Here is an 18,626-nt window from a genome sequence, read left to right as displayed (position 1 = left end):
AAAAATGCATAATTTGTTGCCATTTGCACAATTTTTTGCTTAATATCTAGATTTCGCACTAATTATTTGGATCTTATTTGCAATTTTTTCAATAAACGTATCAAAGTTATAAGATTAGTGTCACAGTTAAAAAAGAGGGAGGGGGGGAAATTTGACCCCCCCCCAGGGAACCAGGCATGAAACCAATTACGTCAGGGTAAATAGGGTTAACCATGATAAATACTTCTTGGATTACAATTCATCAATTATATTTTCATCTTCTTCCTTCTCCTCTTCCACTTCCTCCTCGCCTTCAGGAGGAGGAACAAACAGTTTCTCAATACTGAAATATCAGTTTAAAGGGACTTTATACAGTTTCTCAATACTGAAATATCAGTTTGAAGGGACTATATAGTTTCTCAATACTGAAATATCAGTTTAAAGGGACTACATACAGTTTCTCAATACTGAAATATCAGTTTAAAGGGACTATATACAGTTTCTCAATACTTAAATATCAGTTTAAAGGGACGATATACAGTTTCTCAATACTGAAATATCAGTTTAAAGGGACTATATACAGTTTCTCAATACTGAAATATCAGTTTAAAGGGACTATATACAGTTTCTCAATACTGAAATATCAGTTTAAAGGGACTATATACAGTTTCTCAATACTGAAATATCAGTTTAAAGGGACTATGTAAGCGTAATTTTAAGTGAACTTCCATGCTAACTAGGCCATGGCAGATTCACAACGGGACCCATGAAACTCTACTCTCATCAAAAATGTGGAAGTTACAATCGGCTTTTTGACTCAAACAGTGTTTATTTCTGTTAATTTTTTTCTTGCTTCATATAAGCAAGAAATGCGCGTCTTTTTTGCAGAGAAATCGCAAATGAAAATAAACAGAGCTGAAAACTTTAGAATGGGGGATATCGAGATTAATGCTTGATCCTCACTTTTTGATAATCTCAAGATTAACCTAATCTTGCAAGATTATCTTGAAAGTGTATGAAAAACGATCAAATTCAAATTAATATTTAATCATCTGAGAAACTGTAGCAGCCAATCAGAGAAAAGCGGGCAACCAATGAGAGAACAGAAATATTCTCATTGGAGAAAACAATTTTTCTCTTTCAAACTTTTTATTGAAACAATAAAGGTACAGATCTGAGAAAATTGTGTAATAATGATAAAAACACACGAATATTCATTTATATATATATATATACAAAGATGCTTCTCGCAAATTACTCTCTAATTTAAGGTACGGAATTTAAACTAGTAAAGACTTAACAACTCTGAGATCTGGAATAAGATCCTACATGAAATGAAAAAGGACTCTCTTTTTGAATATAATAGAAAATAGAAAAAGACTTCTCGTCTAGGGTAAAAAAAAAGACTTCTCGTCTAATATCATAGGAAGAGGTTAGAAAAGAAATAAGAAAGAATACGATAAAATATCGATAAATGCACAAAACATTGGATAGTTAACCAATTTATAATGTTTATATAGTTTATCAAATAAACCTTGAACCTGAACTGTATTTTGGTGGCTTGGGACATTAGATCTTGGCTTTAGTTGATCTATGAGCTAGAGCTTCATTCTTAGATCTAAAACTGTCCGCGGTCATTCTATAGATCACTTCAAAATATGTCACTATAGATTTGCCCATCTTTAGCTTTAGTGCATCTGAGAGATGAAGCATTTGCTTGAGTTTAGTGCCTTTCCAGGATACTAGTCGGTGGTCAGCAAAATTTTCCATGAGGTTAGCGGGTCCGATCACTTTGCTGTGTTGCATGATACGAACACCCCAGGTGTGGAAGCATGGAGCCATGTCTGTTGGTATATGGGGATGTTTGTCACCTCGATTCATCTCTCGAATTCTTGTTGTGATGTTGACAAGGGTATCCCGGTAATTATGCTTGAGTTTTCTATCCTTCTCACAGAGAGATACTAGCTGGGGTGGGAAGGGTAGGGTTGCTGCTGCAAAACTGCTCCAGTATGCGCTGTTCTCGCCAAGGCAGATGCTTCTAACGGTTTTGCTGAAATCATATATATCCTGCATAATTTCATCACTATTAGAACCGCAATCACGTCATTTAATCCGCTGCACAGGATCACGTCGACTGGCCTATGAGTATTACCATACTCAGCTCGGAATGCATGATGGAGATCCCTGACGGATATCCAAGGAGAGAGAAAAAGAGTGGATTAGGACAAAAATGAAAAGTTTCAACAGTGGATATTCGGATCAAGAAGTCAGGATTAAAGTGTATCCATTCTAAAGTTCCCAGCTCAGTTCAAAGAATCAAAAATATGAATATCTAATTCCTACTTTATTGGACAAACCTTTGAAGGGTATCGTTGTAAATCGGGTATTGTCATCCTTGCTATAGGGTCGCTTGAATACACGCTTACAGTCCATTTTTCATCTATATGTTTTTTTGCTTGACTGTCTATTTGTATTCAGTAAACGTGAATACGGGTAACCCGATCCATTCAAAATTTTTGTGACAACTTGCATGACCCACAGGAAAGGTTTATAGATGGGTAAATTTGAAAATGTATTCGTGAAAAAAATTACGCAAAAAAAGTTCAAATTTTTTATTGCAGATATGGACGGTGAAAAATAATTAATTTTAACCATTGCTTTTTATTAATTAATAAAAAGCAACAATTCGAATCTAAAATTGTTAAAATAGTGATTTTATTTTTTCAAAAAAAGTTCACTCCTTGAGAATATAGAACTTGGAACATAAACACCCCTAAAAACATTACCTGCAGTACCAATGTACAATTCCAAGCATTGTTGACAACAATCCCAAAATACCTAATAAATATTTCTTAAAGAACAGATCATGACTCATTACAGCTGGATCAGACTGTTCTAACTCAGAAGGAGTGGTGGAAAAAGACTGGGTGGGAGTGGTGGAAAAAGACTGAGTGGGTGTAGGTTTCTAAGCTAAATCTTAAATCTAGACCTGCCAGCATGCATTTTCTTCTAATTTTTTATCTTCTTTATTATTTGGATGTTTCAACTAATTTCTTGGCGCCAAGGTATGGATATTTTAGAGGAGTGTGATGTAAGGAATAGGTTAGGAGGAGGCGTATTGAGGAATTTTTCATTGCGGAAAAAAAGCCTACTTGTTCCTCGATTTATAGTCATTTCCGACTTGCGTGGAATTGATGAACTCATATAGTTTTGCACCACATTATGCATAGGAGGATTACAAATATACTTTTATACCCAACTCTGAATAAGATCTTCTGTAGCATGACATTCTTAAGAGCAGGATAAGTTCCTGTTCCATGTTTAAGAGCAGGATATGTAAAAACCTGTATCAGCGTGTGCTTCATCACTGATTTTTAAGTTTCTGTATTCCTTCTTTCAGACGAGATGTATGACAGAGAAGAGCTGAAGATGGAGTTTCACATTTATTTTCTCTATTCCTTTATCTTGTCTGAGTTGAGTTGCACATTTAAATCAGCGCTTAAACTACTCCTGATCCTGGGACCTCTAACATGCTTTCTCTCGGCTCCCTTCCATGGAGAAGGAACTTGGGAGAACCTTTCCTATGAGCGAGTAGGATACGACTGCAATAAAAGCTAGAATTTAAGTCAAAAGACTTAATTCAACCTTGGAATTGTCATATTAAAAGAGTTTTAGGCTCTCTTTACAGTCTCATCCTTTGTGGGTTTACCTGTATCTTTGTATATAAAAAAGAATTGATAAATTGATGTTTTCAGTTAGAAAAAGAGGAATAATTAGATAATTATTTTTTGGTTAGAAAGAAGGAAATAGTTTTAAATACACCACCCCTCCTATTTAAATACACCACCCCTCCTATTTTTGTACGTCCAAAACTATGGCACTGAAAAGTTGATTGTTGAAATTTACTTTAGGAAAATGGCTGAAAATTTAAACATCCAAACCGTGAAGAAAATATTTTACCAAGAATTGACAGCAGTAAAAACACTAACCTAGTACAATGTTCATGCCGATTACAAACTTGAGATGTGTATCATGATCACTAAAAATAATAATAATAAACTAGATATGTGTATATCATGATCACTAAAAATAATAATAATAAACTGGAGATGTGTATCATGATCACTAAAAATAATAATAATAAACTGGAGATGTGTGTCATAATCACTAAAACTAATAAACTTGAGATGTGTGTATCATGATCAAAATATATAAAATATATATTATGATAAAAATAATAATGATAATCTTGGAATGCGTACCATGGATCAATACCAATAAAAACCTTGAGATGCTTATTATGATGACAGAAAGTTTAAAGATAAAAATCATAATTTATGGATTTCTCATTGTAAATTAAGGTCATAGAAGTTTAATTTTTTGTTCCTTTTATAACTAACCTGATAATATGTTCCATTACTAACTAACCTGATAATATGTTCCATTAATAACTAACCTGATAATATGTTCTCTAATAATATGTTCCATTAATAACTAACCTGATAATATGTTCCATTAATAACTAACCTGACAATATGTTCCATTAATAACTAACCTGATAATATGTTCCATTAATACCTAACCTGATAATATGTTCCATTAATAACTAACCTAATAATATGTTCCATTAATAACTAACCTGACAATATGTTCCATTAATAACTAACCTGATAATATGTTCCATTAATAACTAACCTGATAATATGCTCCAAAGTTAGTCCTGACGTTCCAGTGTAAATTGCCACCCCCACTATACCTCTAGAGATAAAATAGTAAATCAATGAATACCCCAACTATACCACTAGAGATAAAACAGTAAATCAATGAATATCCCAACTATACCATTAGAGATAAAATAGTAAATCAATGAATACCCCAACTATACCACTAGAGATAAAACAATAAATCAAAGAATATCCCAACTATACCACTGGAGATAAAATAGTAAATCAATAAATATCCCAACTATACCACTAGAGATAAAACAGTAAATCAATGAATATCCCAACTATACCACTAGAGATAAAATAGTAAATCAATGAATACCCCAACTATACCACTAGAGATAAAACAATAAATCAAAGAATATCCCAACTATACCACTGGAGATAAAACAGTAAATCAATGAATATCCCAACTATACCACTAGAGATAAAACAGTAAATCAATGAATACCCAACTATACCACTAGAGATAAAACAGTAAATCAATGAATACCGGCCAACTATACCACTAGAGATAAAATAGTAAATCAATGAATATCCCAACTAGTTTTCCAATAAAAGTATCTATGATAATTATTTTTGATTAAAAGAAAAATTTGATAAAACATTGACAGACCCCTTTACTGTTCTCACCCTGCCCAGATGATGTTTGGTCCAATAGTGCTGACAAAGAAGACGACTTTAGTTCCTCGCCTGCTCAAATCCACCACTATACAATACATTTATCATTAAAACAACATTACAATAAAATTAAGGTATTTCCGTTCAAATAAAATCAAAAGTAGGCAACTAAATTTGGCTGATTTAAATAGATAATCATAAGATTAAAGCCTTTTTTTAAATAAACTCTGATTTTATAATCCCTATATCTTTGCAAGCCATTGTCGCAGATATCTTAAACTAAAAATTCTTCTTTATCAAATTATCTTAGTTTGAAATTTCAAAGGTTTACACCATAAGGTTGCACAGATATATGGATTAGAAAACTTGAGTTCGAGGCAAAAAATCTGAAAAATACTTCAAATTCCAATATCTAATCATAATGCACCGAAACAAATAACTAGTATCCCAAAATAAATGTAGATAATGTACAATACAAGCATCTAGGGATTGACATCTTCAGGTTCCGATCATTTTTGTGAAGGAACGAAATATTTCAAAATGAACAAAATTTTGCAAGAAACGGTGGTAACGTTAAGAATAATTTCTTAGTTGTTCGCTTGTATACATACGATCGTTTATTTTAAATAAACTAACTTTTTTCTAATGAAAATACAAACATTCATTTTTACTGAACGAACAATTTTCATGAACAAACCCAATGAACCAACTTAATTTTGCGATAATTTCAGTTAGAAAACGAACAACGTAGGCATGGAAAATTAAAGATTATTCTGAAAACAAACGAATTCAAATTTTTACCAGATGACAAAGAAAAAACGAGCAAAATTGGTCATTTATGAATGAAGAAAACACGGTTTAAAAAAGGGAATTCGCCAATCTTTAATAGCATCAAACAATATTAATATTATAACACATAAAGAACAGACAGATTATCTGATAACATAAATACCTAGAGTGCCAGCAAAGTTGTAGAGAAGATATCCATTGGGAACAAAAATGGAAATAGCACCTAAACACAATAACAGACTATTTATAACAATAAATCGACTATTAGAAGCCTATCAAATGGTAGATAAATGTGAAATGACAAAAAGTAATCACACAAGCAATCATAGAGGCCTCGGACCCCTCAATAGACTGGAGGCCTCTTATGGACCAATCTTCAGACTGCGGGACTCTCAGGGGCCTCTTTTTGGACTGGGAGTTTCTCATAGACCTCTATTGTTGTGAATCATACATGCCCCTTTTAAAGGCAGGGTTACTTAAAATTACAATGACAGTCCATTTAACTCTTGGTTATATTTTGGTCATGGTAGATGCTCTCTTTCAATCCAACAATTAAATAAACATCAAAATCCATATTAAACGAGATAAAAAAAATAATCTATAAGATAAACCAACCTAGAATGATGCTAATAGTAGGTGACCGACTCATGTACAACCATGTACATAAATTACACAGAAAGCCTTAATTAATATGATTCTTATTAAAATTGTAGAATGGACTGTAAGCGTATATTCAGTATCCCTCTATGCAAAGATAGCAATGTCTGATCTACAACTTTAACCTTTATAGCTTTGTCTGATCAAGTATAAATTAGATATCCAAATTTTTGTTTATTTAAACTATTTATTTTCATTTCCGGTTTCTCTGCCAAAGTGACTTGCGCATTTTGGCTTATAAGAAACAATAGAGAAATTTACGGAAATAACCACTTTTCGAGTCGGGAAAAAGGCGTTTTCTTCCATTTGATCAGAAAAAGGTTTTAGGGTACCGACGCGTTGTGAACCGAGCATTGAAATCTTTGGGGGTCACTTGAAATTACGCTTACAATCCCTTTAGTGAAAATGATTCGTATTCAACTAGTTTTCAATATTGTTAAACTGAAAATTGACATATTCCAGAAAATCATATTTTTACAAAAATAATCCACTAACGAAGCTAATTTTTCTTAAACCAGCCAGAAGGGTGCAGAATCAAATCAAACACCAATGAGAAGAGAGGCCTTTGCACTAATTACTTTTAAGAGAAAAATATCTTTCTGGAATATAATTTGTAAGGTACATATTGAAACTGAAAGATTTTGGTATGTTCCAATCATTCAAAAAATGGGACAATATGTTTATGTATAGGGGGGGNAGGTCCTACATTAGTAATCACAGCCACCCAAAAGTGTTTTAAGGCATGCGCGCTCCTCAATTGGTAATTTTCACCTCCTCAAGTCTTGAAGTTTTACATTGCCTATTCACTAAAAACTACTAATAAATAGCATTAAAAATATTTAGTTTATTGAAAAATATTATAATAAAAATAAGACTAAGTAAAATGAAGGGCTTCAAGGAATGTTTTATGAAATATAAAAATCAGGATTAAAAACTGAAAATGACTACAACTACAATGGAGTAGTCCTAATCTTTATTTTCCTTCAAAATTATCAGAATCAGGGACAGTCAACAGAAGGAAAAGAAAAAAGGTAGAAGGACAGAAACGATAACATGAAGACTCAAATCAACATTTGTCTGTTTCAACTATATCCAATTTATAAGATTAAAAATTCAAAACTAAAAAAATAAATCAGGATTAAAACTTTTTTGTCTAAGAAGAACGCTGAAATCCATGAGTGAAAAAGATGTTTAATGACTCACCTGTAACAATTATGAGTATTATGTACTGCCTCAAATACACACAGAAAAATGATATTCCAATAACTATAAACAAAATAAATATATTATTAAATAAACCATCTACTTTCAGGTACTTTCCCATAGGCTTTTTTCCAAGCGGCAACTTCCCTAGGGTATTTTCCAAAATGGCAACTTCCCAAATGTGCAATTTCCCAAGTCTGTCCTAGGAGTCCTAGCCTTAGTGCTTGGCCTTTATTGCAGCCTACAGCGACACAGAATGTCTAATCTAACAAAAAATGCCTTTGGGATAAGCCGTAAGGATAATGCCTTTGGGAAAATGCCTTTAGGAAAATGCCTTCCGGAAAAAATGCCTTTGGGAAAACGCTTTTGGGAAAATGCCTTCAGGAAAATAGCTAACACGGTAACACCCATATAGAGTATGCAGGTAAGGGTAAAGAGTACAAGTAGTACCTGTATAGAATACAGGTAAGGTTAAAGAGTACAAGTAGTACCTGTATAGAATACAGGTAAGATTAAAGAGTACAAGTAGTACCTGCAGAGAATACAGGTAAGGTTGAAGAGTACAAGTAGTACCTGCAGAGAATACAGGTAAGGTTGAAGAGTACCAGTAGTACCTGTATAGAATACAGGTAAGGTTAAAGAGTACAAGTAGTACCTGTATAGAATACAGGTAAGGGTAAAGAGTACAAGTGGTACCTGTAGAGAATACAGGTAAGGTTAAAGAGTACAAGTAGTACCTGTAGAGAATACAGGTAAGGTTAAAGAGTACAAGTAGTACCTGTATAGAATACAGGTAAGGGTAAAGAGTACAAGTGGTACCTGTAGAGAATACAGGTAAGGTTAAAGAGTACAAGTAGTACCTGTAGAGAATACAGGTAAGGTTAAAGAGTACAAGTAGTACCTGCAGAGAATACAGGTAAGGTTAAAGAGTGCAAGTAGTACCTGCAGAGAATACAGGTAAGGTTGAAGAGTACAAGTAGTACCTGTATAGAATACAGGTAAGGTTAAAGAGTACAAGTAGTACCTGTAGAGAATACAGGTATGGTTAAAAAGTACACGTAGTGCCTGCAGAGAATTTAGGTAATTTTCAAGAGTATATAAGTAGTACCTGTAGAGAATACGGGTAAGGGTAAAGAGTACAAGTAGTACCTGTAGAGCATACAGGTAAGGTTGAAGAGTACAAGTAGTACCTGTAGAGAATACAAGTAAAGTTAAAGAGTACAAGTAGTACCTGTAGAGAATACAGGTAAGGTTAAAGGGTACAAGTGGTACCTGTAGAGAATACAGGTAAGGTTGAAGAGTACAAGTGTTAAAACGAAATATTTAGCGGATTTCTTGTACTGTGGCTTGGTCCGTCGTGGGTCTGGATCAGGCACATTCACGCTAACAAAGATATTAGAATTCAATATTATAAAGTATCTTACAATAGATAGCAAAGTATTTTTAACATGTTTCAGAGTACCCAGTTCTAATTCTTGCAAAATTGAACTTATACTAAGCATTTTTAGCTATCTCACCTTGAAAATAATGAAAAATGGAATTATTTTTGATGATTAAGTTTTTGATTAAATTTTCAAAATATCCCTGCAAGATGTTTTCACAAGACTAAGAAAGGAGAAGAGGATGGAACAGCTGAGCAGAAGTAACCTTTCTAAAATTAAATTTGATAATTATTTCAAATGCAAGTTGGCATTTGCAAAAAAAAATATACCAAAAGTAATAAAATATTTAGCAAGAATTTTAACCTTCAAACATTTATGACACTAGCCTTGACTGAATTAATATTTGAACCAATTACACTTAAAAGACTAATCCTTTCGGGTTTATCTCTAGAACAAAAATCTTCAGATATTCTTTAAGATACAGTGAGAACCAGAAAATTGTGAAATAGGGAGAAGACATTAAAGAAGTATTTAAAGAGCATTTGACGTTGTTTCAGTGCACATGCAGTGAATACATAGACCGTCATAAGTTTTTTGATAATTCTGAAGAAATTTCTTTGTATTTTTAATTCAAGGTAAATCAATAGCCCTGAAATATGAATGCAATTAATATATTAATATTAAACTCATTTTTCCGCGGCATTTGATCTCAAATATGCAATACGACATTATAAAAAACTATTGCTATTTATTTATATATCTGGGATTCACTGTAGTTTTTCTTCTAGCTTAAATAACTATATTACTAGGTGAATTGGTCGGTTTATTCTCCACAGTTGTTGTTTTAAATGTACATTGGACTATTTAAAATCATAACTTTAGTCTCAAAGTCGTCTTCCTTTTTAAGAGTTCTTACCAATGTCGTCTTCCTTAACATTATCCCAATCTATATTTGTTCCCTTCTTGTGTCCCACCATTAAAATATAGGTCTGCAGACAGAAGGAAGGACCAGACTCAAGAAATCCCTGAGGAAAAAACATCAATGGAGATTAGAGGCTTGGCCCTAGGGATCATTATAGGGACTGTAATTGTAATTTCAAGTGACCCTCAATACAATTCACATTGTTTGTTCAAATACTTGATATGAAAAATCATGTGGAAGAAGAAACCACGATAAAAAGAATCAGTTTTAAAATTATAAAAATTGGAATCTAATTGACAAAGCTTTAGAGGGTAAGGTTGTCATCTTTGCATGGAAGGTCACTTGTAATTAAGCTTCATGTCCCTTTAATGATATTTTCAAACAAATTATTCAAATGCTTATATATGGGGCTTGAAATTTAGTAAAAAACTTTCAAAAATTTTGCTTAATGATCTGGATCCTGTACCTGACACTGCCTGATGTAAAATTTTTACTGTATTTTTTTGACTGATTTATTTGAATTTTTCTTTTAATTATGTTTGAATTGTGTCGGATTGGAAGAATTGTCAGATAAATTAGAGATCAGCCAAAAGAAGTGTATAAAAAGAGTATTTGACCCTAAGGTCGGAATTAACAAATAGAGTGTTGTTAAACAAGGTTGAAATAGAAGAACTACTTCTTTCCTGGGAAATTCGGAAATTGTTGAACTAACTAAAACTAGTTTAATTTCTTAGCACAAATTCCGACCTCATGTATAAATAATAAAATGGCTACCTCTAAAGAGTAAAGATAAATAAATAAAATGGCTAACTCTAAAGATAAATAATAAAATGTTTACCTCTAAAATCTAAAGATAAATAATAATATGGCTACCTCTAAAAATAAATAATAAAATGGCTACCTCTAAAATCTGAAGATAAATAATAATATGGCTACCTCTAAAGATAAATATTAAATAGCTACCTCTAAAGATAAATAATAAAATGGCTACTTCTAATGATAAATAATTAAAATGTCTAACTCTAAAGATAAATAATAAAATGGCTACCTCTAAACTCTAAAGATAAATAATAATATGGCTACCTCTAAAGATAAATGATAAAATGGCTACCTCTAAACTCTGAAGATAAATAATAATATGGCTACCTCTAAAGATAAATATTTAATGGCTACCTATAAAGATAAATAATAAAATGGCTACCTCTAAAGATAAATAATTAAATGGCTACCTCTAAAGATAAATAATAAAATGTTTACCTCTAAGTCTAAAGATAAATATTAAATGGCTATCTCTAAAGATAAATATTTAATGGCTACCTATAAAGATAAATAATAAAATGGCTACCTATAAAGATAAATAATAAAATGGCTACCTCTAAAGATAAAAAATAAAATGGCTACTTCTAAAGATAAATATTAAAATGGCTACCTCTAAAGATAAATATCAAATGGCTACCTCTAAAGATAAATAATAAAATGGCTACCTCTAAAGATTTAAACTGCTTAAGATCATGACCCATGAAGTGTCTGGCAACATGATCCCGTCTTCTGATCAGTAATCCAACAAACAGGACTCCACTGTAAAGAAATAATGAAATAACAATGTGACCCAAAAAACATTACCTGAATAATGAACATGTAATCTAAAAATCCACATAAACTGTAAATTAACTGTAGATACATTACACTAACATTACAAAAACAGACGGTACCCAAACTGTACAACTTGGTAACTGTACATAATCTGTACATAATCTGTACAACTTAAATTAACTGTACATACATTACACAAACATTACAAAAACAGACGGTACCCAAACTGTACAGCTTGGTAACTGCAGTACATAATCTGTACATAATCTGTACAGTAATTAGATGAAAAATAAAACTTACAGAAGAATTTGTATGATCGGATACAAGAATGGGAAGAGGAAGAGCAGACCAATATATTTTACAATTCTATCCAGGGATATCTTTTTCCTTAACAGATCAAATAAATAAGTAATAGGTAACTTCTGTGTCTTTTGTATTGTTTGAAATGCCATTTTGAACAATGAGGCGCGCATTTCTTAGAATTAAATCCAGGTACTTTTTTCTTCCATTTCATTTTTATCAGTTGCATTTGTTTTGCTGAAAAATCCTCTTTAATTAACTCAAATTTGAAAGAAAAAAATAATTGAAAATGTGATGTTTTAAATATCCATAAAATAAGAATGATTATTATTTTCAACAGAAAATACAGCAAAAACCAGAAACTGCTGAATAGGAAGACGACATTAAAGCAATACTTAGGTCTAAATGATGTTAAAACAAAGCAAATAGTTTTACTTATAAGCAATGAAATCACTTATTATGTGAAATGGGCCTGTTTATACTACAAAATTTCTGTTTCTCATATTCACAGTTATAACTGTAGTCTTAAAGTCGTCTTCCTATTCCAGAGTTTTCTGGTTATCACTGTAACATTATGAATAACATTAAAAACAGTTCTATTTGAATGTGAATAATGTTTTTACCTAACTGGAGGATCACCTTCACGCTTGTAAAATAATCCCCAGATAGTAAATCCACAAGATAACACAAAACCTTGTATTTCACCATTTTAGGGTCAATGTCAAGGTCAAGAGAAAGTCAAGGTCAAGAGAAAGTCGAGGTCAAGAGAAAGCCGAGGTCAAGAAAAAGCCGAGGTCAAGAAAAAGTCTAGGTCAAGAGTAAGTCAAGGTCAAGAGAAAGTCAAGACCACAGTCATAGTCGTGGTCACCGTCAAGATCAAGATCAAGATCAAGATCAAGATCAAGATCAATGTCAAGGTCAAGATCCAGATCAAGGTTAAGGTCAAGGTCAAGGTCAAGATCAAGATCAAGGTCAAGATCAAGATCAAGGTCAAAGTCAAGGTCATGGTCATAGTCATGGTCATGGTCAACTGTATAGCGAGAAACAAGTTCATGATCTCATTATTGGTCAATTAATCAGGGTAAAGGTAAATGCTAAAATTATATCGTATATATGATCTCAGTCAAGGTAATGCTCAAAGTCAAAACAAAGATTATTTAGAAGGTTAAGAACAATGTCAAGTTGTCTATCAAGGTCAAAAGTGATGATCAAGGGGACGATCAAGATGGCGATTAAGGTGACAAGTAACGTTCAAGGGGAAGATCAAGGTAAAAATTCAGGTGACGACTAAGGTAAAGATCAAGATAAAGATCAAGGAAAAGATCGAGGTAAAGATCAAGGTAAAGATCAGGGTAAAAATCAAGTTAAAGATCAAGGTTAAGATCAGGGTAAAGTTTAAGGTACAGACCAAGGTAAAGATCAGGGTAAAGATCAAGGTAAAGATCAGAGTAAAGATCAACGTAAAGATCAAGGTAAATATCAATGCCAAGATCAGGGTAAAGATCGAGGTAAAAATTAGGGTAAAGATCAAAGTAAAGATTAAGGTAAAGATTAGGGTAGAGATCAAGGTAAATATCAAGGTAAATATCAAGGTAAATATCAAGGTAAAGATCAAGTTAAAGATCAGGTTAAATATCAGGGTAAAGATAAAGGTAAAGCTCAAGGTAAAGATCAAGGTAAAGATCAGGGTGAAGATCAAGGTTAAGATCAGGGTAAAGATCAAGGTAAAGATTAGGGTAAAGATCAAGGTAAAGATCAAGGTAAAGATCAAGAATGAATGTCAAAGAATGTACATACCTGGAAGATAAACAAAGAAAAGAGTAAGAGCAGCATATTTATAATCCCGTCTCTCGAAATGTTCAGCAGCTGCAGCTAAAAATAACAAAATGTTCAGCGGTTGCAGTTAAAAATAAAAAAATGTTCAGCAGCTGTAGCTAAAAATAACAAAATGTTCAGCAGCTGCACCTTAAAATAACAAAATGTTCAGCAGCTGCAGCTAAAAATACAAAATGTTCAGATGCTGCAGTTAAAAATAACAAATGTTCAGCAGCTGCAGCCAAAAATAACAAAATGTTCAGCAGCTGCAGCTAAAAATAACAAAGTGTTCAGAGGGCTGCAGTTAAAAATAACAAAATGATCAGCAGCTGAAGCTAAAAATAACAAAATGTTCACCAACTGCAGCTAAAAAATAACAAAATGTGCACCAACTGCAGCTAAAAAAAAACAAAATGTTCACCAACTGCAGCTAAAAAATAACAAAATGTGCACCAACTGCAGCTAAAAAAAAACAAAATGTTCACCAACTGCAGCTAAAAAATATCAAAATAAAGTTCCCTCCCTCCCTCCCTCCCTCCCTCCCTTAGCTATATTAACATATGATTCTGAAAGGGACTGTAAGAGTAATTACAAGTAAAGAGTTACTTTTTCTATCTGATAAAAAGTGATTAATTCTGAGTATTTCCTGCTTTGTCTTTGCTGCGTAAAAAGATTAACCTTGTCATCTTTATCCAGATGAAGGTTTAACGGGTACTAATGTAAATCAGGCACACTCCTTTTTAACTGAAGTTTCACTTGAAAATACGTAAACTGTCCCTTTAATCTGTTTAAATAATTACCTATATCAGTTCCAATATCTATTGTTTTAAAGATAATATTAGAGAATGTTTTCCTGAAAATATGCCACCATAGACATTTATCAAACCCTTCCTCTATCTCAGGTTTCTCCCTAAATTAAGCGTTTTTATACAGGGTGTCCTAATAAACATGGGAATTAAATGACGACTTCTATATCGTCTTGGTTTCAAGCGGGATTATTTCGTAAATAAAATTTTGTAGTATCACAGTTAAAACATTTAACATCAAAAACTAGAAGTCTCGGAATTTCCAAATTGTGGTTCAACTTTTTTCACATTCAAAATTAACGGAGATATTAGGAAATTTGGCCACATTTTGGAAAGCGTCTTAGACGCTCCATCTTTTTTTAATGCACTTTATGTCATTTATCAATCATCGAAAATCAAAGACGATATTCAAGTCGTCTCTCAATTTCCATGTTTATTAGGACACCCTGTACCATTAACGATTCACAACAGAACCCTTGAATCCAGGCCCGTAGCCAGGATTTGTCCAGGGGGGGTGCAATATGACGCGCCGGAGGCGAAAATTTTTTTTGAGGGGTTCTTTGTTTGTTTGGTTTTACAGTGGTATATGGTTGTTTTTATTACATTGTAAATGCACACTATAAAGGCTAACCTTTTTAACAAGTGTATTTGAGCTTTTAAGGGAGTACTGCTTAACTAAAAGAGGCAAGTAATCATTTATTACTTTGACTTTACAATATGAAAATGATATGATCTCATTTCTTATTCATTTTAAAAAAAGCCTTTCAAGGGTCAAGGGGTGCTATGGAAACGCCTCACCACGGAAATGCCTCAAAAAAAACAGACTCATAAAACATATAGCACACCGGTCAAGGGCTAAAAGTCTGAAAGTGTACAGGAGATTACCATTTCATTTCCATGGGACTCTCATGCATATAATTAATAAATCATACTGTTTTAATTAGACATGACTTAGGGGATGAGTTGAGAGAGTACACAAAAACGCCGTCACGCTTTTAATGAGTAACGCACAAATAGATTATAATTTGGTTTGTAAATCAATTCTTACTCGGGCTATATAATTTATAACTAGATTTTAGAAACTTATGAAAACAATTTCTTTTATATGGGACAGGGGGGGGGGTGCAAATTTGTCATTGCAACCCCCTTTCAGAAAAGAAGGGGGGGCCCCTGGCGCCCTGCACCCCCCCCCCCCTGGCTACGGGCCTGCTTGAATCCTTTGCAAAAATTATATGATTAATAAAATTCATGTCCAGTGTACAGTGTACACAACAAGGTAACATTTTAAAATTTCAGAATAAAAACTTGTATTCATTCTCCTCTTCTGGCGATGAGTACAAAGGAATTACGCCTTTGCCACAAACTCTGATTTTCTAATCCCTATAACATTGCAACCAAATTTCGTTGACCTTTGATATTCCAACCTACCGATTATATTAGATCAAATAATCCAAGTTATAATAATATCAATGATTTACACAATCAGTTTGCAAAGATATTTCATTTTTTTTATTAGAAAATTTGAGTTTGTGGCAAATATTCAATTCCTTTACAGTAAAAAAGTATTCTAATCGCTTTATCAAGAAAACACAATTGGGAGATGTGGGAAGGGGGGGGATAAAGTATCAAAAAGGTGAAAAATATAGAATAAAGTTAATTATCCTGAAAATAAATCCGCTAAACCCCCCCCCCCCTCCCCCTTTCTAAATGTGATAAAACATGAGATACGTTATCACCATTCAAAATCTAGAAGAGTATTTAAAATTTGCATTTAATCATAACCCCTCAGTTCACACTGTACTGTCCTGTAAAATGGTGGCAAAACTAATCCTTGCTCTTCTCTCATTCTATGCCCTTATGGGTTCAGCCCTGGGTAAACCACATCATCAAGAAAACTGGTTTGGAGAAAACAAACATCAAGTTCTCGACTCGGAGGATATCTGGATTGATGATCAGGAAATAGAGGAACAAAATATAAATTTAGAACGGGAAGATCATGATTCTGAGAATCAAAGAATTACAAAAAGACAAGCTCATGATTATGAACATGAAGACCATGATGAAGATGAAGATCATGATCATGAACATGAAGAGCATCATAATGATGAAGAACATAAACATGATCATAAGCACCAAAGGATAACAAAACGACAAGCACATGATCATGAACATGAAGATCATGATCATCAACATGATCACCACGATCATGATCATCAACATGATCACCACAGCAAAATGACTCAAAGAACATTTCGCTGTTCTCCAAGATGCACAGAGCGGAGGGAAGCTTGCAGCAGAACTCAGAAAACTTATGAAACCCCGTGCGCCCTCGCTTGCGCAGGAGAGAGATTATCCCACTTTGGACCCTGCTCTGGCATTCGGAAAAACTGAAAATCCGGAAAATCAAAAATTCTCTTTTTCAAATTTGATGATATTTTTTACCTACAGCATTGACTTATGTTTTTATTATGACTGAAAAATTAATTTATGATTGTGAATTAGTAAAATTTTTGAAAATAAACGTTATTTAAAAACTAAGTGATTAGAAATTCATTTTCTGGGCGACAGTAGCACAAGTACAGTGAAACCCTTAATAACGAATACATCGGAAGAATTGATCAAATGTCGTCTTGCCAATTTTTCAATGATTTTTATACTATATTACGTAAATTTCAGTATTTGCAAAAATAAATAAATAGCCATATATGCGGGAACAGTTTTAAAGAGTTCCATATAATCATTTAATTAAAAAACTAAATATCTGCAACATTCCATTATCAGAAAGTGAAGATTACGACATTTGATGAATTCTTTCGATGTATTCGTTATTAAGGGTTTCACTGTATCATTTCCGATAAAATTTATCACCAAAGGACGGGATTTTTTCTTTGAAAAAAAATATAGCCAAAATATAAGATCGTTTCCTTTTTCTCTGAAGGGACATCTAGTTTTTTATATAAATAAAAAATAATCAAAATATGTATTAACTAATTTAATGGTGTAGGATAACTTTTTTAGAAAGGATAAAGATTCAAAAGTAAATCTTTTTAATATAAGAGAAAGGGAAACGGGGGGGATTCTTTAAAATATAAACCCCTCTAAGTTTACAAGGAGTGTATTTCTCATATTTTCTATTTACAAATCATACCCCCCCCCCTTTCTTTGAAAAAGTTGGGAATGTTTTTTATAGAATTTTCTTCGCTGAATTGCAGAGAATTTTTAGTGGAAAATAAATTATTTTTGGGAATAGTACCAAAAATAAATAAATAACATAACTTTTGATGCCCCCCCCCCCCCCCCCCCCCCCGATTTTTAAAAGGAAAAGAGGGAAGGAGGGGGGGGGGGGGGGGAAGGGTGATAATTCTTAAATTTGTATACCCCTTCCAGTTTACCTTATAATTTCAACCAGTTTGTCAAGTGTCTCAGGATCTACTAAATCTAACAAAATATTTTAATTATTCATAAATTTATTTAAATAAACATGGTGACCATCAAAAAATTTTTGCAGGCCAAAGATTTCGTTTTAAATAGTGAAAAATATTAAATTTGATGTTCAAGTTCAAATAAACTTTACTCTGGAGACCACTATATGGACAACAGGGAGGCTAACATATTTTGGCATTAAAAAAAAGATTTATCAATTTTTCCTATTTTTAGCCATTTATTATTTTTTACATTTTTAGCTTATACATTTGTCTGTTGTTACATCATATGTACATTGTACATAACTTATTAAAGAGGCTGTAAGTGTAATTTCAAATGACACCCCCCCCCCCCTCCATGCAAATTTGGCAATTCCCGATTCACAACAATACCAATAAAAGCTTTATCTGAT

At 32.8% G+C, this 18,626-nt stretch overlaps 2 protein-coding genes across 5 annotated transcripts; one reads left to right on the top strand and one right to left on the bottom strand.

Annotated features, from left to right (window-relative positions):
* Positions 1–59: 59 nt before the first annotated feature.
* LOC111700468 (uncharacterized) lies at positions 60–18,283 on the bottom strand. Of its 4 annotated transcripts, none has more exons than XM_023471385.1 (17): positions 18,184–18,283; positions 14,786–14,895; positions 13,968–14,042; positions 12,794–12,863; positions 12,171–12,257; positions 11,762–11,855; positions 10,272–10,380; positions 9,558–9,624; positions 9,246–9,356; positions 7,974–8,038; positions 6,729–6,794; positions 6,277–6,336; positions 5,337–5,412; positions 4,675–4,737; positions 3,969–4,018; positions 2,766–2,817; positions 60–322 (listed from the first exon to the last, which is right to left on the bottom strand). In XM_023471385.1, exons 6-17 carry the CDS (start codon positions 11,795–11,797, stop codon positions 232–234), a joined length of 846 nt encoding a protein of 281 aa, XP_023327153.1. In that variant the 5' UTR covers positions 11,798–11,855; positions 12,171–12,257; positions 12,794–12,863; positions 13,968–14,042; positions 14,786–14,895; positions 18,184–18,283; the 3' UTR covers positions 60–231. The 4 variants fall into 4 exon arrangements, with proteins under 4 accessions (XP_023327153.1, XP_023327149.1, XP_023327150.1 ...); XM_023471381.1 differs by lacking the exon at positions 60–322 and adding an exon at positions 1,194–2,029; XM_023471382.1 differs by lacking the exon at positions 60–322 and adding an exon at positions 1,915–2,163.
* Positions 16,604–17,182, top strand: LOC111700457 (sex-determining region Y protein). Its single transcript, XM_023471366.1, has one exon. The coding sequence runs from the start codon at positions 16,604–16,606 to the stop codon at positions 17,180–17,182; it is 579 nt and encodes a 192-aa protein (XP_023327134.1).
* Positions 18,284–18,626: the final 343 nt, after the last annotated feature.

The sequence above is a fragment of the Eurytemora carolleeae genome, unplaced genomic scaffold (assembly GCF_000591075.1).
Source record: "Eurytemora carolleeae unplaced genomic scaffold, Eaff_2.0 scaffold400, whole genome shotgun sequence".
NCBI lineage: Eukaryota > Metazoa > Arthropoda > Copepoda > Calanoida > Temoridae > Eurytemora > Eurytemora carolleeae.
Note: the sequence above shows the minus strand (reverse complement) of the source record. Positions and strands in the feature narration are given on the sequence as shown.

Bases quoted from the DNA above. Each gene is read 5' to 3' on its own strand.
- LOC111700457 (XM_023471366.1), top strand. From the start codon at position 16,604: ATGGTGGCAAAACTAATCCTTGCTCTTCTCTCATTCTATGCCCTTATG.
- LOC111700468 (XM_023471381.1), bottom strand. From the start codon at position 11,797: ATGGGTCATGATCTTAAGCAGTTTAAATCTTTAGAG. The intron at 4,738-5,336 runs GTGAGAACAGTA...TTTTATCTCTAG, and splicing joins CCAAACATCATCTGGGCAGG to AGGTATAGTGGGGGTGGCAA. The intron at 2,030-2,765 runs GTAATGTTTTTA...ATATGATTTCAG, and splicing joins ATTGTACATTGGTACTGCAG to CAAAACCGTTAGAAGCATCT.